The sequence below is a fragment of the Dreissena polymorpha genome, chromosome 4 (assembly GCF_020536995.1).
Source record: "Dreissena polymorpha isolate Duluth1 chromosome 4, UMN_Dpol_1.0, whole genome shotgun sequence".
NCBI lineage: Eukaryota > Metazoa > Mollusca > Bivalvia > Myida > Dreissenidae > Dreissena > Dreissena polymorpha.
Window position 1 is genome coordinate 108,718,892 of NC_068358.1, and position 25,071 is coordinate 108,743,962.

A 25,071-nucleotide genomic window follows, 5' to 3' on the forward strand; every position below is an offset into this window, starting at 1 on the left:
TTTAATCATCAAATATCTATTTACTGAAATCTTAATTCTCGATCCAATTTTAGGTATTTCATTTTTACTTTAAAATAAATCAAACACACCTCCCTAACAATATGAAAACGAGGCTGTAAACAACATGGCGTCAACAGGAGCAAAATATTTGTCTATTTAATGTATTGTTTTGTTAACCTTTGTTTAAGAAATAACACTGTGCTTAAACAGTTGTAAGGTACATTATGTTTTTGTTGTATACATTTGTTAATGAAATACATCAGGATATATGTAATGGGATTTAAATACAGATATTACAAAATTTTATGTTGAAAATGAATTATTTGTGATTTGAACATTTCATTATAAATATTCAAGCAGACTTCCAGAAACTCCAGACCTACGGACATGCCAGGCATAAACATTCAAGGGCTGATCGAATTTCATAACTCCTTAGCCAGAAAAAGAGATAAGCCACTTTTGACTGGTATTATATCATTACGCATAAATCAGGATTATCAGCCTGTGTTTGTTGCAGAATTTTCTTAAGAAAATACAAATATTGGTGGTTCTATACATTTGCCACAAGTCAATAGGTGGGTGGGTCTAGCCAGGCTGAGTACATATGACATTCAACCAAGTTTAATTCGCAATTTTTTACAGGAAACAAAAGAACAGCTGGGAGTTAGATATCAACAAACACGCACATATTGTTTTGTCCATTTTTTATAACCAGTTGATATCGTTTTCATTTCCCGTCTTTTAGACATTTTATCCATAATGTGGAAATAAGTAAATATCTTAAATCCTGAACATCCCAAAGAAGATGATTTGCAAACGCCACTTAAAGAGTTTGAGAAATACAATGATAAGCGTCCTACTGGTAATTGTTGTGTCATGAAAGACAGACAGACAATGGTTGTCAATTATTCCAAAACATGGTAAAAGGACATGCAAAGTCTGGAATAAAACACTATTTCTGTACTTCTATTTTTTACATCTTTTATCAGGATGTTTTCAATTTAACAAATTTTTGAAATGTCTGACAGAAGGCTGTTGAGTTTTTGTCAGTCTGTTCAAGAATGTAACTGTTCACAGCAATAGACAGTGTCACAGAAAACCATACTAACTATATTCGTGCATATTTTAGATAACAATGGCGAGAAGTGTTCCCTGGCGTCGAGAGTGCAATGATGTGGTGTTCTGGAGGCAGACAGAGGCTCAGAATGCAACCATCTACATTCTCAGAGAAACTGGGCCCACGGGTTTTCTACTAAAGGAAGAAGGAGAAACAAAACCATGCAAGGTATGAAATTATATTCACTTTGCTAGTAAATATTTCTATATTTGTTTACAATCTACAGAAGTATTAGCTAAAGGAACATCAGGTGTTTTTTTACTGACTTGATCTATTCACTTAAAGTAAACCAGTATTGAAAGTCTACCAGAGTCCTGACATACACTTCAACACCGTTATTTCGAACACAGATAATCCGAAGTCACCGTTATTTCGAAGTATTTTTCTGGTCCCGATTTTGATTCTTGTTTGTTTAATGTAAAATTTCATTGTTAATCCGAACTTCGTTAAACCGAAGAAATCGTTAATTCGAAGTGATTCTGTCGGTCCCAACACTATAATTCGCACCTAATTATCAATCTTTAATCCGAAGTCAAAACTGCAAAATACTGAGCGTAATTTCACACCTTTGTCATGGCGCGTCAAAAGCCGATAATTACACATTTGTCGTCTGCGCGAACGCCGTTGTTCAGAGAGACATCGCCTATTATTTAAAAAAGGTTAATTCATTTCCGAAAATGTATGCATATGTATGTATGTCTGATAATTTGTGCTATTCGTTTTATGTTATATGTTCTGTAATTAGAGAAAAATAAAAACAACAAAAAGAATCGTTTTATTCCCCCGTTTGTTACGAGTAGAAATATTTTGCTATCTGACCAGTTTACGTTTTTAAGTAAGCGTGTTACAGAACCATGCGAATCCCAAAAGTTTTATTTTTAAGGAATCAAAGAAGTCTTCTGTCAAATGTTTATTTCGAATTATCGTTAATCCGATGTTTTTTTAACGGTCCCGACGACTTCGAAATAACGGTGTTGAAGTGTATTTATGTTATGCTTTAAATCAATAATGTTTATAAGTTTAATATGGAAATCAATGTATATACAAGTACATCAATATTAATTCTTGACATTACAGAGTAATTGGCCTATGTGTATACCTATTTCACCAAAAAATATCGCTTTTGTTTGTAGGCATTTCTTGGCGACCCTCATAGCTGTACCTGTACCCAGTTCATGAAAGATAGAGATCTCTGCAAACACATTTGTTGGTTGCTGCTCAAGAAGTTCAGAGTTCCTCAGACTAATCCAAGTAATGTCTCCACAATGTCAGAGTGTCTCAGACTTACCCAAGCAATATCTCCTTACTATGTCAGAGTGTCTCAGACTTACCCAAGCAATATCTCCTTACTATGTCAGAGTGTCTCAGACTTACCCAAGCAATATCTCCTTAATATGTCAGAGTGTCTCAGACTTACCCAAGCAATATCTCCTTACTATGTCAGAGTGTCTCAGACTAATCCAAGCAATATCTCCTTACTATGTCAGAGTGTCTCAGACTTACCCAAGCAATATCTCCTTAATATGTCAGAGTGTCTCAGACTTACCCAAGCAATATCTCCTTACTATGTCAGAGTGTCTCAGACTTACCCAAGCAATATCTCCTTACTATGTCAGAGTGTCTCAGACTTACCCAAGCAATATCTCCTTACTATATCAGAGTGTCTCAGACTAATCCAAGCAATATCTCCTTAATATGTCAGAGTGTCTCAGACTTACCCAAGCAATATCTCCTTACTATGTCAGAGTGTCTCAGACTTACCCAAGCAATATCTCCTTAATATGTCAGAGTGTCTCAGACTTACCCAAGCATTATCTCCTTAATATGTCAGAGTGTCTCAGACTAATCCAAGCAATATCTCCTTACTATGTCAGAGTGTCTCAGACTTACCCAAGCAATATCTCCTTACTATGTCAGAGTGTCTCAGACTTACTAAAGCAATATCTCCTTACTATGTCAGAGTGTCTCAGACTAATCCAAGCAATATCTCCTTAATATGTCAGAGTGTCTCAGACTTACCCAAGCAATATCTCCTTACTATGTCAGAGTGTCTCAGACTAATCCAAGCAATATCTCCTTAATATGTCAGAGTGTCTCAGACTTACCCAAGCAATATCTCCTTACTATGTCAGAGTGTCTCAGACTTACCCAAGCAATATCTCCTTAATATGTCAGAGTGTCTCAGACTTACCCAAGCAATATCTCCTTACTATGTCAGAGTGTCTCAGACTTACCCAAGCATTATCTCCTTACTATGTCAGAGTGTCTCAGACTTACCCAAGCATTATCTCCTTAATATGTCAGAGTGTCTCAGACTAATCCAAGCAATATCTCCTTACTATGTCAGAGTGTCTCAGACTTACCCAAGCAATATCTCCTTACTATGTCAGAGTGTCTCAGACTTACCCAAGCAATATCTCCTTAATATGTCAGAGTGTCTCAGACTTACCCAAGCAATATCTCCTTACTATGTCAGAGTGTCTCAGACTTACCCAAGCAATATCTCCTTACTATGTCAGAGTGTCTCAGACTTACCCAAGCAATATCTCCTTACTATGTCAGAGTGTCTCAGACTAATCCAAGCAATATCTCCTTACTATGTCAGAGTGTCTCAGACTTACCCAAGCAATATCTCCTTACTATGTCAGAGTGTCTCAGACTTACCCAAGCAATATCTCCTTACTATGTCAGAGTGTCTCAGACTAATCCAAGCAATATCTCCTTACTATGTCAGAGTGTCTCAGACTTACCCAAGCAATATCTCCTTACTATGTCAGAGTGTCTCAGACTTACCCAAGCAATATCTCCTTAATATGTCAGAGTGTCTCAGACTTACCCAAGCAATATCTCCTTAACATGTCAGAGTGTCTCAGACTTACCCAAGCAATATCTCCTTAATATGTCAGAGTGTCTCAGACTTACCCAAGCAATATCTCCTTACTATGTCAGAGTGTCTCAGACTTACCCAAGCAATATCTCCTTACTATGTCAAAGTGTCTCAGACTTACCCAAGCAATATCTCCTTAATATGTCAGAGTGTCTCAGACTTACCCAAGCAATTACTCCTTAATATGTCAGAGTGTCTCAGACTTACCCAAGCAATATCTCCTTACTATGTCAGAGTGTCTCAGACTTACCCAACCAATATCTCCTTACTATGTCAGAGTGTCTCAGACTAATCCAAGCAATATCTCCTTACTATGTCAGAGTGTCTCAGACTTACCCAAGCAATACCTCCTTAATATGTCAGAGTGTCTCAGACTTACCCAAGCAATTACTCCTTACTATGTCAGAGTGTCTCAGACTTACCCAAGCAATATCTCCTTACTATGTCAGAGTGTCTCAGACTAATCCAAGCAATATCTCCTTAATATGTCAGAGTGTCTCAGACTTACCCAAGCAATATCTCCTTACTATGTCAGAGTGTCTCAGACTTACCCAAGCAATATCTCCTTACTATGTCAGAGTGTCTCAGACTAATCCAAGCAATATCTCCTTACTATGTCAGAGTGTCTCAGACTTACCCAAGCAATATCTCCTTACTATGTCAGAGTGTCTCAGACTTACCCAAGCAATATCTCCTTACTATGTCAGAGTGTCTCAGACTTACCCAAGCAATATCTCCTTAATATGTCAGAGTGTCTCAGACTTACCCAAGCAATATCTCCTTACTATGTCAGAGTGTCTCAGACTTACCCAAGCAATATCTCCTTACTATGTCAGAGTGTCTCAGACTTACCCAAGCAATATCTCCTTAATATTTCAGAGTGTCTCAGACTTACCCAAGCAATATCTCCTTACTATGTCAAAGTGTCTCAGACTAATCCAAGCAATATCTCCTTAATATGTCAGAGTTCCACAGACTGCCCCAAGTTATGTTTCCTTACTATGTCAGAGTGTCTCAGACTTACCCAAGCAATATCTCCTTACTATGTCAGAGTGTCTCAGACTTACCCAAGCAACATCTCCTTACTATGTCAGAGTGTCTCAGACTTACCCAAGCAATATCTCCTTAATATGTCAGAGTGTCTCAGACTTACCCAAGCAATATCTCCTTACTATGTCAGAGTGTCTCAGACTTACCCAAGCAATATCTCCTTACTATGTCAGAGTGTCTCAGACTTACCCAAGCAATATCTCCTTAATATGTCAGAGTGTCTCAGACTTACCCAAGCAATATCTCCTTACTATGTCAGAGTGTCTCAGACTAATCCAAGCAATATCTCCTTACTATGTCAGAGTGTCTCAGACTTACCCAAGCAATATCTCCTTACTATGTCAGAGTGTCTCAGACTTACCCAAGCAATATCTCCTTACTATGTCAGAGTGTCTCAGACTTACCCAAGCAATATCTCCTTAATATGTCAGAGTGTCTCAGACTAATCCAAGCAATATCTCCTTAATATGTCAGAGTGTCTCAGACTTACCCAAGCAATATCTCCTTACTATGTCAGAGTGTCTCAGACTTACCCAAGCAATATCTCCTTACTATGTCAGAGTGTCTCAGACTTACCCAAGCAATATCTCCTTACTATGTCAGAGTGTCTCAGACTAATCCAAGCAATATCTCCTTAATATGTCAGAGTGTCTCAGACTTACCCAAGCAATATCTCCTTACTATGTCAGAGTGTCTCAGACTTACCCAAGCAATATCTCCTTACTATGTCAGAGTGTCTCAGACTTACCCAAGCAATATCTCCTTACTATGTCAGAGTGTCTCAGACTTACCCAAGCAATATCTCCTTACTATGTCAGAGTGTCTCAGACTTACCCAAGCAATATCTCCTTACTATGTCAGAGTGTCTCAGACTTACCCAAGCAATATCTCCTTACTATGTCAGAGTGTCTCAGACTAATCCAAGCAATATCTCCTTACTATGTCAGAGTGTCTCAGACTTACCCAAGCAATATCTCCTTACTATGTCAGAGTGTCTCAGACTTACCCAAGCAATATCTCCTTACTATGTCAGAGTGTCTCAGACTTACCCAAGCAATATCTCCTTAATATGTCAGAGTGTCTCAGATTTACCCAAGCAATATCTCCTTAATATGTCAGAGTTCCACAGACTGCCAAGTTATGTTTCCTTACTATGAATTTGTATTTAAAATACATGGATACCAGAGCCATGTTTCATGTATTCATAATTTCCATCCTATGCAGCAACTATTTAACAAACATTAAGATTATCTTCTAGCACAATTTCTAGTTGACTATATGCGTTTAATTATTTTAATAGATGAATAATGTTAAAAAGCACACACAAATTACTGTAGGTTAAAATAAATTATCACCTTCATATGCTGTAAATATATTTAGGTGTATTTCTAAATGTACATCTAGTTAAACTGTTTCATTATTTTATAAGATTTACTTTCATGCCCAAGCATTTGAATGTTTTTAGTAAAAAGAACATTATCAAATTAGTTCAACTCAACTCAAGAATTGTTTTAATTTCCTGTTTCAGAAATGATTTTTGCCAACATTATTGAAATTTAGCGTTTGTTAAATGCATTCGGTGTAAACAAATAATTTATGTACCAGATTGTGTGAAAACAAATCTCTTGTTTTATCATTGACCAGTATCCTGGCAAAAAGGCTTGGTTGAGAGAGAAATTAACGAGATCCTACGCGGTCTCACTCAGCAAATGAGGAAGAAGGTTCCAACTGCAGTGACCCGCTGGCGACGTCCCATGTCCTCTGACAGTGATGCAAGGGAGGTCATTCCGCAACGAGATATCGCAGAAGATGATGTGTGCCCGATATGTCAAGATGAACTGTTAAAGAAGCGACTTCCAGTCACCTACTGCAAGTAAGAGTTGTGTAGGACAGATGCATTAGAAAGGTTAATAAGTATCACTTTATCAAATAAGCATGAGGCAAAATGTAATGCAGAAAATATAAAATGTGATTAACTAAGTATTGGTATATATGGGATATTGACATTTGCATTTATACATTTTTGGGCCATTTGTTCAAGGACAGAAATCAAATGTATTCAATAACTAATAAATGAACAAATTATGCAGTATTTCATTTTCCCCGGCAGATTTGGATGTGGCAACAGTATCCACATCAAGTGCATGAAAGTCTGGGCCGAGCACCAGAAGTCTCAAGGGGAGACAACTGTGAAGTGTCCGTTCTGCCGGGAGGACTTTGGTCCCTTTGAGATGCTCAAGTACGAGAACCGGAACGCAGAAGGTGTGCAGCAAGGGGGCCGGATGGACCGACACCTGGGCACCACCTGTCAGAGCTGTAGGGTCTCTCCTATAGAAGGAAAATGCTACAGGTAACATTAACTATTTAACATTATACAACTTTTGTTAAAAATTAAGCCTTGTTCTGGGAAAATTGGGATTATATTAATGTGCTTAAAGACAACACCTTCGCTCTCAAGATTCTTCTTCGCCATCTAGATTGAATGTACATAACCAGTAAAATCTCCGGCTGCCATTGCTTACTGAGAACACTGTTATTATTTTCTGTAAAGATATTAAAAGGCATACTTCAAAATAAGCAAAATCTGTGAACACATTTTGAACTTTTCTTAAATTTTTAATTACTAATAATCTATCAGTATTTGTGTATATTATAGCCTTTATATTTCCAACATAATTATACAGATGCAGTAGCTGTGCTGATTTCCACCTGTGTCAGTCATGTTTTAACACGCCCATTCACACTCAGCATGCCTTTCAGTACAGACATGTAAGTTCATGAATGCTATGTAAACTTTTTTTTACCTTTGCAAGTTCTTGTGCACATGCCTGTGGCACTATCATGATATAGTAAAGTGTCAATAGATTTTGGAGGATAAGGTTTTAAATGCATATCTGTTAAGTTAGTAGAGAATTGGACTGACAATCTGGGTTTCACAAGTTCATATCTATGTCCATCCTCTTAACCCTATGCATGCTGGGAAATTTGTCTTCTGCTAAAATGTCGTCTGCTTAATTTCTAAAATTAGCATTTTCTTCGATTTTTTTCAAAGAATACTATCAGAATAGCAAACAGTTTGCAAAGGCCTTCAAAATTCGGTTCCCGCACTGAAAGGGTTAACTTGTGTGGGGGATAGGTCATGGAATGGAATGAGTCGTTCTCTGTGAGAATGGGGTTTAATAAATGTGTGAAAAGTGTCGTCCCAGATAAACCTGTGCAGTCCGCAAAGGCTAATCAGGGACGACACTTTCCGCATTTATGTTATTTTTCGTTTCAATAAAGTCTCTTCTTAGCAAAAATCAAGCTTAGGCGGAAAGTGTCGTCCCTGATTAGCCTGTGCACAGGCTAAGCAGGGACAAAACTTTCCGTCCAAGAGCAGACTTCCGTTAAGCAAAACAAAAAATTCCATAAACGCAGAAAGTGTCATCCCTGATTAACCTGTGCAGAATACACTGGCTGATCTGAGACAACACTTTATGCACATGCATTGTGCTCAATTTTCCCAGAATAAAGTTCATAAAAAATATCTACCTAGAATTATTAAAGATTAAAGATTTATTTACAACATTTCCCATAGGCCAAATTCCCTTACTGAAGCAATTTTAGTATATGCAATATAATATAAATATTGATAAAATGTATACATACTTATGACATGCACACAAAATTATGATTGAATGTAGGAAGATGGAAACTCCACAACAATCATCAGGAGAAAAATTATTTTTACAAGTCTTTTTATTTAAGGAAACTGACTAATTGCCTATTATGACATTGAATATATCTTCTATGCATATAGAAGCGTAACCAGCGCTGGACAGCTGCAGGCAGAGCATATGGTGCCGTGTTACCCCAGGCCATCGTAGACGACCTTGTGAACAGGGAGATATCTGAGAATGATTATGATCTACTCACACAGTTGGACGCGTAAGATCTACATATTGAATAAATTGATTTCAAGTGAAGTGTTAAATTGAAAGATTTCCAGTCAAGTGTTAAGAAAATATGTTTGTGTTAATTTGTTTTTAAATAATAAGCATTTATTTATGTTTTTCAGTTTTATATATATTTAAGGGTGTTTAAGCTGGTGAGCTATTCTGGTCACCTTATTTATCATTTTATGACGCTGTGTTATGTGCGTCATGTATAGTGCGTCCTAAACTATTAGCTCGTTAACAGACTAGAGACCACATTTTTTATTGCAATCTTGATGAAACTTAGTCAGAATATTTATTATGACAATGTCTAAGCCAAGTTGAATCTGGGTCATGTGTGTTCAAAAACTAGGTCATCAGGTGTAATATAGGAAAAACCTGGTTACCAATCTGTAGGCCATTTATATGGTACAATTTTGATGAAAATTGGTCAGAATGTTTATCTTGACAATATGTAGGCCAAGTTTGAATCTGGGTAAAGTGGGGACAATAAGTATCACAAGGTCAATTTTCAACAATTGGTGTACTGTAAACTCAATTACTGCGAGCACTTAAGGGCCATCATGGCCCTCTTGTCTAATTTTACCTCTAAATAAAAGAGATTTTATTTCTTTTTGTATGACATAGATTGTCTCCCTATGACATAGATTGTCTCCCTCTTATCATTATGTTTGAAAACTTGAATAGCAAAGTCATACACAATTCAATGTTGGACATTTATTAATATACAGAAAATGACATTAAATTTAGAAAAAATGGTCATCTTAGTGTTGTTTATTGTGGTTATATTCAACAGTTTTGAGTTTTGATGCGCAAGAATCAAACCCTGAGGGCAAAAGCCTGAGTGGTTTGATAACAAGCATCGGAACGACAAACCTTGGGATATCACTCCATAAACCCTTGGTTGTAAATTATTTTGATTCTACCACAAATATTTGGGCAGTGCTCTGTGCGCCCTGGTTTAATGCATGTGCAGTCTGCACAGGCTTATCAGAGACGACACCTTTCGCTTTTATGTTTTTGTTTCAAGAAAGTCTCTTCTTAGCAAAAATCCTGTTAAGGCGGAAAGAGTCGTCCCTAATTTGGGACAACACTACGCACCTGCATTAAACCCCTTTTTCACAGAGCACGGCCCATTTATGCAATTTTGTCTGTACAATTTTGTAACTGTTTTTACAATTCGCTCTTCTTCTGCAGAAAAAACATACTTGCGCTTTTCCGTGACCTCAATACTTCAAAGTGACATCATAGGCATTGTTAAACTCAGTAAAGCTATTATGCTTATAGCTTATAAAAATAAAATAATTACACAAATAGCTGATCATAAAAACATTTTTTGGTAGCATTAAATCTAATGACTTCACTGCATGATGGAAAATGTATAAATTTTGTTTGTCAAAGTTTTGCTTGATCATGTACTAGTATTTAAGTACACGTACTTTATTTAACAATTTTGGGGAAAGGCCCGGGGTCGTATTCCCCAAACAATTCTTCGACTTAAATCTAAAAACAAAGAATTTTCTTTGAATTAATTTATTAAAGAATGGCTTGAATTTTGAGTCACCTCAATCTATATCATTCTTCATGTATAACGTTTTGTAAATGACATAATCACCAGTGGGGGCCTGTATGTATTCAAACACTGCACCCATTTTACTTGGTTCCAAGTCTATTCTTTATTCTTAAATTTAAGAATGGGTTGGTGAATACGGGCCAAGACCTTCTTTCACAACATTCAGCTCTGTCCATGGTTGCTGAATAGCAGACATTTATTTTCATTCATTCTTTGTCTTGAAAAAAGTTTGTGTTGAAAATGCATATATAGCAGATTCCAACCACATATTCACAAGACCGTTTAATCTCCTCATTTTCCAGCAATGCAGGCACCATAGGTAGTGATATCCCAGAAGATGTTGTTAATGGTTTTCCCCTAGAGAAGGTTCGAGGCACGGGTCCGTTGTTACAACCGGGGGTCCAGTGCCGTATATGTCTCCACGGTTACCAGGTCGGGCAGTTCGTGCGCAAACTGCCTCGCTGCAAACACAAGGTAGGAAGTGAAATATTTGGGATGCATTCTGTGAAAAGGCGGATTGAATGCATGTGCGTAAAGTGTCATCCCAGATTAGCCTGTGTAGTCTGCTTTCAGGATATTTTTCCTTTAAATAAAAAAATATTTTCTTAGCAAATATCCAGTTTAGGCAAAAAGTGTAGCCCCTTATGAGCCAGTGCGGACTGCATAGACTTTTCTGGGACGACACTTTATGCACATGCATTAAACGTGCATTAACCCTTTCCCCCATAAGAAGCAAAGTTAAAATGGCTTTTGCAAACAGCATAAAACCAGAACAGCCTTCGAGTAACTCGCAGTCTGTTCAGGTTTTATGCTGTTTGCTGCTCATCAGTATCTAAGGGTTGTAAATGAAGCCTTAAAATCTTGAATCTATCAAGAAAGGTCTCAAATTGAATATAACTTTCTAAGGCACTACAAATGCGTGAAAATACGTAGCTAAGTGGTAAAGGGTTAAGCCCCTTTTCACAAAGTGAGGCTGATTTATAGAGAAGTGTCTTGTTGTCCATTTTAACTGCCTTTAACCCCTGCAGGGAATATTAGAGTCACTATTACCGTTTGTAGAGGGGTCTGCCTGTCTATTTATTTCTGCATAAAATGTTTTAAGTTTGTGAAGTGAACTACGTCATTATTATTAAATCAAAACTTTAAATATATGATCGCCATGAAGTGTAGATGTACAAGTTAATTAGATGCCCTAACGTTCAACTGTACCTGAGTTATGTGCAATAAAGCATGTACATTACGTGTTTTATATATGAGCAATCAGTAATGATTGAGGTATTCAATGAATGGAAATTATTCCATTTAACTATAGCTGGGTAGGAGTTGGAACTATTGGTGGCAGAATGTGGGTCCGTCTCTTGTACATATTCTGTCAGTTTAAGGTCAAATTGAAAAAGTATGCATCAAATTCGTGTGTTGATTTAAACATGATTTGAAGGTCTCATTTCATTTAATGATGTAACATGTAATCATTAAATATATGTATGTTGAGAAACAAATCTGCAGACTCTAGATTGATGGCCTACAATGCTTCTTATAAATACTTACTCAAATTTATGTTTAATTTATGTTTGAAAGGCACAACTTTGAGGAAAAATGAGAATACAATTTTAATTGAATACCTTATTAACCCTGGCATTTCATGCTATACATTAGAGCTTCACTCTGTGAAAACAGAACTTAAAGCATGTGCGTAAAGTGTCGTCCCACATTAGCCTGTGCAGTCAGCAGAGGCTAATCAAGGATGTCACATTCTACCATTATGAAATTTTCCGTTTCAATGAATTCTCTTCTAAACAAAATCAAGTTAAGGCTGACAGTTTCGTCCCTGATTAGCCTGTCCAGACTGCACAGGCTAATCTGGTATGACACTTAGTCACAGGCATTAAGCCCATTTTTCTCAGAAAATGTCTCTTTTTATAGTTCCACAAGGACTGCATAGACAACTGGTTGCTGCACTCAAGGCCCACATGTCCCATTGACGGGCAGGTGGTCTGGGACAGGTTTTCTGCTCAACTAGACGGAGAAAGCACCAGAACCAATCGCAAGTAGGAAATTACTTGGTTAACTCAAAAGGAATTTAGTTGCAGACATTGATTTTTTTTAATGTTTAAAATAGTAATTGGCAATAAAGATATGATACAAATGTCTTTTTTCTCTCAGAAATCAAATTTAACTGTCAAATAGTGACTTCGAAAGCTAATCTGAGATGAACTACGCACATGCATTTAGCCCTGTTGTCCTATTAGCACATGCATTTAGCCCTGTTGTCCTATTAGCACATGCATTTAGCCCTGTTGTCCTATTATTGTTTCAGACCAGCAAACAGACCTTTGCAGGACTCATCAACACAAAATAGAAACGTGATAAACTTAGAGATACCTGGAATGGGGATTTCTTTGCGGACCCATGTACCTTCAGAACCTTGTGTCCAGGTCCAAGAAAGGGCCCCCAGGGTCAGACCAGGGGTCAGGAGAGGTCGGGAAAGGTCCGACAGAGAAACAGAAAGGTTCCTGAACTCCATACAAAACAATTTTTCTCTGAGTGGAATTGCTATTGGTGCTGATGGGTAAAAACTATTTATGTTAAAATCATTTTAAATTGTTTGCACTTCAAATTCATCGTATGTTTAGATGCTTAATAAGAATTACATGATGGGGAAATGTTTTGAATGTATGTTAATCCTTAACCACTTAGATACGTATTTTTACGCATTTGTAGTCCACTAGAAAGTTACATTTAATTACAGACCTTTCTTACTAGCTTCAAGTTTTAAAGGCTTCATTCTCAACCCTTAGATACTAATAAGCAGCAACAGCATAAAACCTGAACAGACTGCGAGTTACTCATTTTCACTTTGCTTCTTGGGTGGAAAATGGTTAGGTGATGCTTTGGTTAGGTGATGCTTTTATAGTAAATGTTTGTTAAGTTTGAAATTGTCTGGTAAAAGTTATATAAGTTACTTAGTGTTATGCGTGATAACTGTTAGTTTTAATTTTTTCCCCATTTACCTTGCTTGTATGAAGAACATTTAAACTAGAATGTCATTATCAAAATTAAACATTTTAAAGTATAAAATCCAACAGAAATAAGATAAACATACGCTTGGAAACAGTTCCTTGTTAAAATATACCATGGAATGAGAAATTCAAGTCATTTTATAGCCCTAGATAGATCAAACCAGCCAGTCATACAATTAAGTGTTATCCCAGATTAGCCTGTGCAGTCCACACAGGCTTATCAGAAACCACACTTGCCACTTTTATGGTATTTTTTGTTTAAAGGAAGTCTGTTCTCAGCTAAACTCAAATTCATGCGGAAAGTGTAGTTCCTAATTAGCAGTCTAATCTGGGACGACATTACGCACATACATTAAGCCCAGTTTTCCCAGAATGTGGCGCATAGATAAAAGGGGTTTAATGCATGTGCGTCAAATGTTATCCCAGATTAGCCTGTGCATTCTGCACAAGCTAATCAGGCACGACATTTTCCGCCTATACTGGATATTTGCTAAGAAGAGGCTTCCTGATAAGCCTGTGTGGACTCCACAGGCTATTCTGGGACGACACTTTACGCAAATGCATTGAACCCCCTTTTCACAGAGCACAGCTCATATGTATTGATGCCATAAATCAACAGCTAACATTCATGTTCCAATGCCGTGTGGGTTTTCTTTTCATGCGCTATCACCTTGAACTTGTAACATTCCAGTGATGATGTTGGACATGACCGCCATGTCCAGCCAACATTTGGTGGCAGACAACTGCATGCTGCTGCAGTAGACAGGAACACTGATGGAGGTCAAAGGCCATACGAATCTGACCCCCCAGTGGCAATCACATCATCACAAATAGGTACATTCTTAGAGCTTACGGCAATTAGATTAATTCTGAAAAGGAGGTTGAATCTGCTTGGCATTGATAAAATATAATTATTAATAATAACAAGTTAAATACTGATATTCCCTTCAAATAATGGTCAATCTGACAGGATACATTTAAAGATCATAAAAATTATGATAAAATCATTTGTTTAATAATTCTAAATGTATATGTAAGATACAATTTTATTCTGACTTTTCAAACACTGATGGAAACTCATTTTACCATATTTCAAAAATGAATGTTAAATCTGGACTGTAAGCTACAGCCTGTATACATATATATGTTTTAGGTCAAGAAAACGATGACCCTCTTGAGGAGGTTGTAGCTGCCAATCAGAACAGCGGCAGATCACAACATAGTGGTCACCATGGTAACAACTTCCATGGCAACCCTTTGATACCAAATTGTCGAGCCCAGAATCCTGGGTCAGTATTTGGCCAGCAGATTACCAGGCAGCACAATGCTACTGCAAGTTTGCTTTCAAACGCGGAACGACTAGACGCATACACTGCACTGCCAGAAATATCTGCCCATGATTTTGTAAATGGGTTTTCAGAAAATAGTGATCATCTACATAGTCCTGCAAGAACAAATCAAGCCAATGTGTTTGCGGATATACCCCCAGAGCACCGCCTGTTTTCCACTATGAACCCCAGTGAGCAGGGGTCCAGTTCCCATGTGATGTTCCAACTTGACGGTCCTGCACAGCGCAGGCAATATGGTGCCACCAGTAGTGCTCCAGCCTCGGTGAATGGAGGTAAGCTGCTTGATTATTTCAGGAGTTATAACAGTATAGAAATATCTTGCTTGAAGTTTATGAGCCTTGTTCTGGAAAAATTGGGCTTAATGAATATGTGTAATCAGGGACAACACTTTCGGCCTACAGGCCATACACTGTGTGTAATCAAGGACAACACTTTCGGCCTACAGGCCATACACAATGTGTAATCAGGGACAACACTTTCGGCCTACAGGCCATACACTATGTGTAATCAGGGACAACACTTTCGGCCCACAGGCCATACACTGTGTGTAATCAGGGACAATACTTTCAGCCTACAGGCCATACACTGGATTTTTGTTTCTAAGAGACTTTCTTTAAACGAAAAAGTTCTTTAAAAAAGGAAAGTATCTCCCTGATTAGCCTGTGTGGATTGCACAGGCTAATATGAGATGACACTACGCAATTGCATGCCGCCCAGTTCTCCCAGAACGAGGCTGATATGACAACGGTATTAAAGCTCCCATAGTGTGGGAGGCATTCAGCATTGCACTTAACGAGGCTGATATGACAAGGGTATTAAAGCTCCCATAGTGTGGGAGGCATTCAGCATTGCACTTAACGAGGCTGATGTGACAAGGGTATTAAAGCTCCCATAGTGTGGGAGGCATTCAGCATTGCACTTAACGAGGCTGATATGACAAGGGTATTAAAGCTCCCATAGTGTGGGAGGCATTCAGCATTGCACTTAACTAGGCTGATATGACAAGGGTATTAAAGCTCCCATAGTGTGGGAGGCATTCACCATTGCACTTAACGAGGCTGATATGACAAGGGTATTAAAGCTTCCATAGTGTGGCTGATATGACAATGGTATTAAAGCTTCCATAGTGTGGCTGATATGACAAGGGTATTAAAGCTTCCATAGTGTGGCTGATATGACAAGGGTATTAAAGCTCCCATAGTGTAGGAGGCATTCAGCATTGCACTTAACGAGGCTGATATGACAAGGGTATTAAAGCTCCCATAGTGTGGGAGGCATTCAGCATTGCACTTAACGAGGCTGATATGACAAGGGTATTAAAGCTTTCATAGTGTGGGAGGCATTCAGCATTGCACTTAACGAGGCTGATATGACAAGGGTATTAAAGCTCCCATAGTGTGGGAGGCATTCAGCATTGCACTTAACGAGGCTGATATGACAAGGGTATTAAAGCTCGCATAGTGTGGGAGGCATGCAGCATTGCACTTAACGAGGCTGATATGACAAGGGTATTAAAGCCCTCATAGTGTGGGAGGCATTCAGCATTGCACTTAACGAGGCTGATATGATAAGGGTATTAAAGCTCCCATAGTGTGGGAGGCATTCAGCATTGCACTTAACGAGGCTGATGTGACAAGGGTATTAAAGCCTCCATAGTGTGGGAGGCATTCAGCATTGCACTTAACGAGGCTGATATGACAAGGGTATTAAAGCTTCCATAGTGTGGGAGGCATTCACCATTGCACTTAACGAGGCTGATATGACAAGGGTATTAAAGCTCCCATAGTGTGGGAGGCATTCAGCATTGCACTTAACGAGGCTGATATGACAAGGGTATTAAAGCTCTCATAGTGTGGGAGGCATTCAGCATTGCACTTAACGAGGCTGATATGACAAGGGTATTAAAGCTCCCATTGTGTGGGAGGCATTCACCATTGCACTTAACCAGGCTGATATGACAAGGGTATTAAAGCTCCCATAGTGTGGGAGGCATTCAGCATTGCACTTGTATGTTCCAAAGCTTGATTCCCCTTTAATAGCTGGGTAGATTTTGCTACCCATCTAGTTTTGGCAGAATGATGGCCCTTGAGTTTTATTTTTGCAAAGCCCAAACCATTGTGTGCATGTACTCCTCTGTAACTGTTTGCCAGATTTTACTCAATCTTTCATGGCTGATTTACCTTATGTGTAGACGATTTTAAAGAAAGGAATTTTTGGTGTTTGTTTGTATTTACACTATATAATATATGCATGGTCCCCATTTTTATAAGCACATTAATATTATTTTTATGCCCCCCTTCGAAGAAGAGGGGGTATTTTGTTTTGCACATGTCGGTCGGTCCGTCGGTCCGTCCACCAGATGGTTTCCGCTCGATAACTCTTAGAGAACGCTTAGGCCTAGGTTCATGAAACTTCATAGGTACATTGATCATGACTGGAAGATGACCCCTATTGATTTTCAGGTCACTAGGTCAAAGGTCAAGGTCACAGTGACTCAAAATAGTAAAATGGTTTCTGGATGAAAACTCAAGAATGCTTAGGCCTAGGTTCATGAAATTTCATAGGTACATTGATCATGACTGGCAAATGACCCCTATTGATTTTCAGGTCACTTGGTGAAAGGTCAAGGTCACAGTGACTTGAAATAGTAAAACGGTTTTCAGATGATAACTCAAGAATGCTTACGCCTAGGATCATGAAACTTTATAGGTACATTGATCATGACTGGCAAATGACCCCTTTTGATTTTCAGGTCACTGGGTCAAAGGTCAAGGTCACAGTGACTTGAAACAGTAATATGGTTTCCGGATGATAACTCAAGAATGCTTACGCCTAGGATCATGAAACTTTATAGGTACATTGATCATGACTGGCAGATGACCCCTATTGATTTTCAGGTCACTAGGTCAAAGGTCAAGGCCACAGTGACTCGAAACACTAAAATGATTTCCTGATGATAACTCAAGAATAATTAGGCCTAGGATCATGAAACTTCGTAGGTAAATTGATCATGACTGGCAGATGACCCCTATTGAATTTTAGGTCACTGGATCAAATGAAAATGCAACTAAGGGGAAACGTGCCTTGAATAGCATATTATGGACCCTGTATAAATATGGCCAACTATCTAATTCAGTCTTTTTTAAACTGTTCGACAGCAAAATAGGTCCTGTTTTATTACATGGCAGCGAAATTTGGGGTTATCAAGAATTACCATGTATCGAATCGGTCCACCGACACCCCTGTAAAAGGTACCTCTGTGGCGGTGAAAAAACATCAAATATTACAAGTCTCGGAGATTGTGGTCGATACCCTATTGTTATAACGTCACAAATTTGATGCATTAAATATTGGCTAAAAATAATAGGCATGCCCGACACCAGATACGTAAAAAAAATGCTACAATTTCTTATTGAACACAAACATAAATCTCTTCTTTAATTGGGCCAATGAAATTAAGGACTTACTAAGCAAAAATGAATTTCAGTACATTTGGATGAACCAGCATGTCTCAAACCCACTTAAATTTATAAATGAATTTAGAGAACAGGTTAAGTCCCAATACTTACAGAACTGGTGGAGTATAGTACATACATCTCCCAAATTGGAACTTTACAAACATATTAAGTCCCAATACAAACATGAAGCATACCTAGACATCCTATCTGTGCGTAAATTTAGGCGCAGTTTTGTACAACTTCGTTCCAGAACTCTTCCGATAGAAATTGAAACGGGCAGATATCGCGGTATAACTAGAGAACAACGGTTTTGCCCAATTTGCAATACTGGTGAAGTAGAAAACGAATTACATTTCATATTAAAGTGCCCTGCATTGCATGACATCCGAAAAACATATATACAACGTAAATTTTTCATAAACCCAAGTATACTCAAATTGTGCATACTGTTGTCAAGTAAAAATGAACAGACAATAAAACAAACTGCTTCTTACAGTGTTAACGCCCTTGAAACGCGAACATTAATTCTTGAGCTTTGATATAACCTAGAAATGTGGGTTTCCACAAGACTTGGCTCTGTGTTAAATAATTGTAAAAGTGTACTTATGTTTAAAATGTAGTTCCTACCGACAAAGTCCTATATTTTGTTTCGATAGGGCCTACTACTCGGTATACCATTGTGTCAATTTATTATAGGCCCTACCCATATAACCTAAATTCCGCTATACATGTTTTTAGAATACTATTCGAAAGTCTCTTCTATTGGGGTAGGTTATATGCAGGGACTATAACTTTGTATATTTACTTTATAACATGTATATATTTCTATGTCTGATATAAATAATTATATATATATGTGTATATGTATGTATATGTATATGTTTGTGAATGTATGTGTATATCTATATATAATATACATTTCCGCTCTACTAAATGCAAATGTTGTACAATCTTTTAGCATGTTATTGTAAGAATCGTTTACCACTTGATTATATGCTTACATGTTATGCCAACCAATTGTGCACACACCATTGTTTTGCATGGATTGTAATATATATGTGTCAGGGGCCGGAGGCCTATATCACAAATAAACATACTTGACTTGACACTAGATCAAAGGTCAAGGTCACAGTGACAAAAAACGTATTCACACAATGGCTGCCACTGCAACTGACAGCTCATATGGGGAGCATGCATGTTTTACAAACAGCCCTTGCTTTATTATTATTTTTTATAAGCACAGGCTTATTAGGGACGACACTTTCCGCCTTAACTGCATTCTGCACAGGCTAATGTGGGATGACACTTTACGCACATGCATTAAACCCTCCTTTCACAGAGCATGGCTCATATAGTGGCTTTGCCTATGTCCAAACATGCATCATGCTGGCATCAGTAACTGTGACACATTTCTAGTTAATTGTTTTACTAGTGCGTTTTGTCCCGATGAGCTTGTCCTATGACAAGTACAGTACCAAGATTTGAAAATGATGTTTAAGTGTTTATTGAAAGTATATTATCATATCTGACATGATATAATTTGTTTACATATATATTATGTTTAAGTTATAATGTACTTAGAAAATAATTAAGTGAGTGTCAATTAAAAACTGTTTTAATTTGACTTTTGACTATAACTTGCAGGCAAGTTAACTTTTGTAATGAACTTGACCAAGGATAATGTTCCAATTTTGTTCTTTGTACAATGCTGCTTATTTTATGGTGAAACTTGTCTTCATAGAATTGCTGGTCAACAATTTCTTTATATATAAATAAGTTATGAATTATGTTTGAATTTCAGCAGTCCAATATACATATCTATTGACTGATTGACATATTTATTGTGGTATGTTTGTATTATGTTAATAATACTGTTTTGTTTATATTTTAGTCTGGTTAATATTTTTTTGTTTATAAGAAACATTCTCAGAACAATTTTCTATTTATTTAAGGTGTATTTTATTAAAGTCATGTTTATTTTTATTATGTTCATTGTTTTTTCTTCTTTTCCATTCTGTTTCACCCTCGTGCTTTTGCCCTGCTGCTAACCATCCCTTGGCTATCTAACCCGCCCACCTGCATGTACTGTACAACCCCTGAATAACCTGGGATTGCCATCTTCACATCCCGTGGAACCCGTACTGCATAATCCTTGAACACCTACATGTAATTATCGTCTACATTCATTGTGCTACACCTATGGTGTTGCCATATGGCCACAGCCCTGGCTTTCTCATACAACTTTCCTCCCTTCACCCTGCTAGAGAGAGGTCGAGCCGCACAAAGGGGCTGGAACCAGGGGTCAAGTGTCACCCGCAACCGTAGCAACAGCAGGGAGAGGGTTCAGCCTGTATCAGGACAGATACCCAAAGAAGGAGAACATTTACTGGAACGCTTAACGGTATTATATACAATCCTTGTGTTCAATATTAGTCTATTATTTGTTTAATTTGTTTAAGACTATCTTTTAAAGCTCACCTGAGCAGATATTTCTCATGAGAAGATTTTAGGATACCATGTTGTGCTTTGTCCTTCAGCCTGTGCTTGAATTTTTGCGTAAACATCTTCTAAAAACTTCTCCTGAATCACTTGTCAGTTTTTAATGAAACTTCACATGAATGATCCTTGGATGACCCTCTTTTTGTTTGCTATTTGGCATGTAACATTGTATGGAGGTCCATTATTAAGTTTGTTCAAGTCATGTCCCTGGGGTCGACCTTGGGTTTGCCCTGATATATACAGGTATTTAAAAGCCTTTATATGGGGAATGATGGACGTTGTGCCCTGTTCTAGTTGCCCTCAGCTTTACCCTCCTCCTCATCAAACTCTAGCAAAGACTTAACAAATTTCCCCTGAAATTTCAAGACCCAAAGGTATTAGGAATGGACAATTTTAGGGAGGTTCTCTTTCAAAATTTGCTTCATTTTTTAGGTACTTTTTATGCCCCGGTAGGGTGGCATAAAGCAGTTGAACTGTCCGTCAGTCAGTATGTCAGTATGTGTGTATGTCAGTCTGTCAGTCCGTCCGTCCGGAAAAAAACCTTTAACGTTGGCCATAACTTTTGCATTATTGAAGATAGAAACTTTATATTTGGCATGCATGTGTATCTCATGAAGCTGCACATTTTGAGTGGTGGAAGGTCAAGGTCATCCTTCAAGGTCAAAGGTAATTTTTTTTATAAAATGTTCAAAGCGGCGTTCTCATGAAGCTGCACATTTTGAGTGGTGGAAGTTCAAGGTCAAGGTCATCCTTCAAAGTCAAAGGTCAAAAAAAAATAATTTCAAAGCGGCGCAATAGGGGGCATTGTGTTTCTGACGAACACATCTCGTGTTTTAAATATGTGCCAGGTTTATAAGAGGTTGTAGTCTGTTTAAAAATATGGCCACCAAGGACGCAATATTCCTTTTATGGGTAAAATTACACTTGTGAACACTGGAGGTTGCATTTGTCCAATATTCATAAAACTTGTTCAGTTCATATGTTCTCATGATACCTTGGCTGATTTCGAAAATTGTTTTGGAAAAATCACAATAGTTTGTCAGAATATTTATTTTCTGCAAAGTCTTAGACGGGTGAAAAAGAGCTTATTGTGCTCTTGTATTCATAATTGATATCAGTAAATCATTGTGAATGTTCATAAATGTTATGATTCAATTATAAGCAAAAAACAACATATTTAATGCCATCTTATTAATTTTGGAGATATGCTCTTATGCTTACATTTTTAGGTTTTATTGGTGAAATATTGCCATATTTTTTCTCAAAATACACTGATGAAAAGTTTATAGAAACAGTCTGTTTTTATTTGAAGCTAAACATTGATACAAAAATTATTTTACTAGTATAAAGCAATTATTGTTCCCTGCATTTTCAGCTTTTCACAGACCTGTATCTCGGCAACCATCCCCGGACCCAGGCCCCCGTGTCCAACAAGCCGCCCCTCAACGGGCTCCCCCCACGTCCCCAAAGACGGGCCAACCACCTGGCCGCCCGCCAGCGACGCTTTGAAAATGAGCGCAGGAGAAACGACTTCAGTCTTGAAGGGAACGCATGCTCCGATGTCACACTGAGAGATTTATTAGGATAAAAATAATAGTTAATAGTTTGGATCTTAGGCTGGAAAAATGGGGCTTAATGCATATGCCTAAGTGTCTGCACAGGATAATTAGGGACAACACTTTTCATTTTATTGATTTTTTTGTTTAATGGAAGTCACTTCTAATATAAAGAAGTGAAACTCCAGCTGCTGGAGCAGTATTGCGTTCTCATCATATACAATTAGTTGGTCCTTTATTTAAGGCAAGTGACCAATTGCCAAAACAGTACAAAACAGCACAATACAAAACAACATAATCAAATATAAGAATAAAGCTTGGTTCACCGCCTTGGAACTGTCAATGCAACGCAATTAAATTAAATGAGGTCTTGGCAGAAAGTGTTGTCCTTGACAAGACTGTGCAAACTGGACAGGCTAATCTGGGACGACATTACGCATATGCATTAAGCCCTGTTTTCCCAGAACGCATCTCAGTTACATTTTTTGGTTAGCAGTTTGGCTAAACTATAGCACTTAAATTGCATCATCTGTGTTATATATTTTGTTTGTGTGGATGTCTCTTGAAGAATAGACATGATGCCCTTTGAACATGCGAAAAAAATTGTGCAACTGAAAGAGGCTAAGAAATTAATAAAATAGATAATTGTGTTTGTGAAAATCACAGCTGCTCTGCCATCAGTGATTTAATGCTATGGGAAAGAGACTGGTGTTCTAAGAGTGTCTTACAGAATGTTTTTCATGTAAGAAAATCATTATTGATATCATGAGCGTATTAATGTGTTTGATTAATAAAACTGGTATTTGTTTGTGTTTGTATATTTATTCCATTGGTTATGTGTTACTGGTGATTGTACTACGAACGCACTGGTAAAAGGTATATGGTTATTCTTTGATGCAGAATTTCATAGTCATATTTTTACTGGTATTTTGTGATAGTTGGATCTGTGATATGAAGGTTTTAGTATATATTATTTGTTCAGTAATTCACAGTGTTATAGGATGAACAATATTATTTAATGATGCGTTATACAATGGTGAAATATCTATGTGTTACTACTTGTTGTTCAATTGCTCAATGTTGTTCAGATTTCAAAATCCAGTAATAATTATTCATGTTGATTGAATTTTACATGCAAGTTTTCTTACAAATGCAAGAATGACTTTGTCCTTACATATAATGTGCAATTGTTAACTTCCCTAGTTAAAGGCTCATAAAACATGGACGATGTTTTGAAAAGTCACAACAAAGGTGCCTTATAGAAACCTGGTTAACAGGCCAGTACAGAATATTGTTAAGTCTGCACATGTCTTTTAAACTGACACTGTAAAGTGACAATAGTTGTGACTTATTATTAATTTCATATTCTTATAAGTTATAAATACAAGAAACTGATGTCCCTGTTTTGATTATGATTTTGATAATGTTGCTTATAACTTTGATAAGCACAGTGATACGATATATGGGGCAAGTATATAAGTTATAAATATATTTGAGTTTAATTTGGATTATCTTTATAAAAATATGATTTTAATTGTATAGCAAAATTATTAAGTTTGTTACTGCTTTCAAATATTTTGAAAAATCCTAAAGAATTTACTCTATTTTTAGCCATAACATTCAAAAGCATATGCATATTGTTGATTTTTAATAATAATATTTCAAACATATTATCAAGGGTAAAATGGATTTTAGAAAATCTGTACTAACTTGATATGAAAAACAAAACAATGTTTTTAATGAAATGTTTAAAGTGATGCTTTTAAGCTTCCGTCCAACTATTTTACTTCTGTTTAATGCATTCAAATTAACTGTGATATTTATGCAGTTTGCTTGTATTATGTATTGACATTGCTGTGCAGTTTAGAGCTTAAGCACTTTGTTCATTGCTTGCAATAAAATAAATATCATTTTCATGAACGTGCGTTGGATTTTGCAATTTATTTTGTCAAATGGATAATTATTTTTCTGCATTCCGACACTTTCCAAAGCAGCCATTTTTACGGATTTACTAGGTTATGTTCTTTTCAATAGGGCACTTAATCAGGGCGCCTTATGTGTCGCATAACACCTGATATTCTACCGCAGACGGAACGTGTTTTTTTCTATCGTTTACTTTAAAATAGATAACTTCGACATCCACACCGTTACAAAACTGTTTTTCAACACGGTTAAACTGTTTAATGAAATCGTACACAGCAACATAGATTGTCATTCGAATTATTTTGGCCAACAATAATATAGAGTGACTCTGTAATATTATTTATGGTTAATTAATTACTGGGATGATTGCAATTTATTCCCGCTTGGCGTGTAAAATTAACAAAGTAACGTTTTCCTGTTTTATTATATGTTATGATAATCTTGGTATGTGCAATTGATTGCGTCCAAAACTATCGTATTGTTATTTATTTGACAATAAAACTATCGTGTTTTCAATTCCAGGTAGAATGTAAAGCTTTAAACGAAATTTACGCTCACATTCAAACGAGTATCGTTCTGGGAAAACAGGGCTTAATGCATGTGCTTTAAGTATCGTCCCAGATGAGCCTGTGTAGGCAACAGGCTAATCATGGACGACATGTTCTCCCTTAACTAGATTTTCGCTAAGTAAAAATAGTTTTCGT

General features: G+C 37.2%; 2 protein-coding genes across 6 annotated transcripts in view; one reads left to right on the forward strand and one right to left on the reverse strand.

Annotated features, from left to right (window-relative positions):
- LOC127879975 (protein fem-1 homolog C-like) overlaps nucleotides 1-25,071 on the reverse strand; it is a 126,960-nt gene that overhangs the window by 42,959 nt on the left and 58,930 nt on the right. The gene's annotated exons all lie outside the window — the stretch shown is intronic.
- LOC127879973 (E3 ubiquitin-protein ligase ZSWIM2-like) lies at nucleotides 66-24,364 on the forward strand. Of its 4 annotated transcripts, XM_052427121.1 has the most exons (15): nucleotides 124-217; nucleotides 361-466; nucleotides 1,130-1,285; nucleotides 2,251-2,368; nucleotides 6,699-6,927; nucleotides 7,165-7,404; nucleotides 7,739-7,823; nucleotides 8,854-8,981; nucleotides 10,865-11,036; nucleotides 12,486-12,610; nucleotides 12,880-13,131; nucleotides 14,274-14,416; nucleotides 14,736-15,203; nucleotides 20,612-20,790; nucleotides 22,264-24,364. In XM_052427121.1, the coding sequence occupies exons 3-15, from the start codon at nucleotides 1,136-1,138 to the stop codon at nucleotides 22,474-22,476; spliced, it is 2,502 nt and encodes an 833-aa protein (XP_052283081.1). In that variant the 5' UTR covers nucleotides 124-217; nucleotides 361-466; nucleotides 1,130-1,135; the 3' UTR covers nucleotides 22,477-24,364. The 4 variants fall into 4 exon arrangements, with proteins under 4 accessions (XP_052283080.1, XP_052283083.1, XP_052283084.1 ...); XM_052427120.1 differs by lacking the exon at nucleotides 361-466 and having other exon boundaries at nucleotides 66-217; XM_052427123.1 differs by lacking the exon at nucleotides 361-466 and having other exon boundaries at nucleotides 66-217; nucleotides 20,654-20,790.

Coding starts and splice junctions, on each gene's coding strand:
- LOC127879973 (XM_052427120.1), top strand. CDS start 1,136: ATGGCGAGAAGTGTTCCCTGGCGTCGAGAGTGCAATGATGTGGTGTTC. Junction 7,824..8,853: donor ATGCCTTTCAGTACAGACAT/GTAAGTTCATGA, acceptor CTATGCATATAG/AAGCGTAACCAGCGCTGGAC. Junction 15,204..20,611: donor TCCAGCCTCGGTGAATGGAG/GTAAGCTGCTTG, acceptor ATATGGCCACAG/CCCTGGCTTTCTCATACAAC.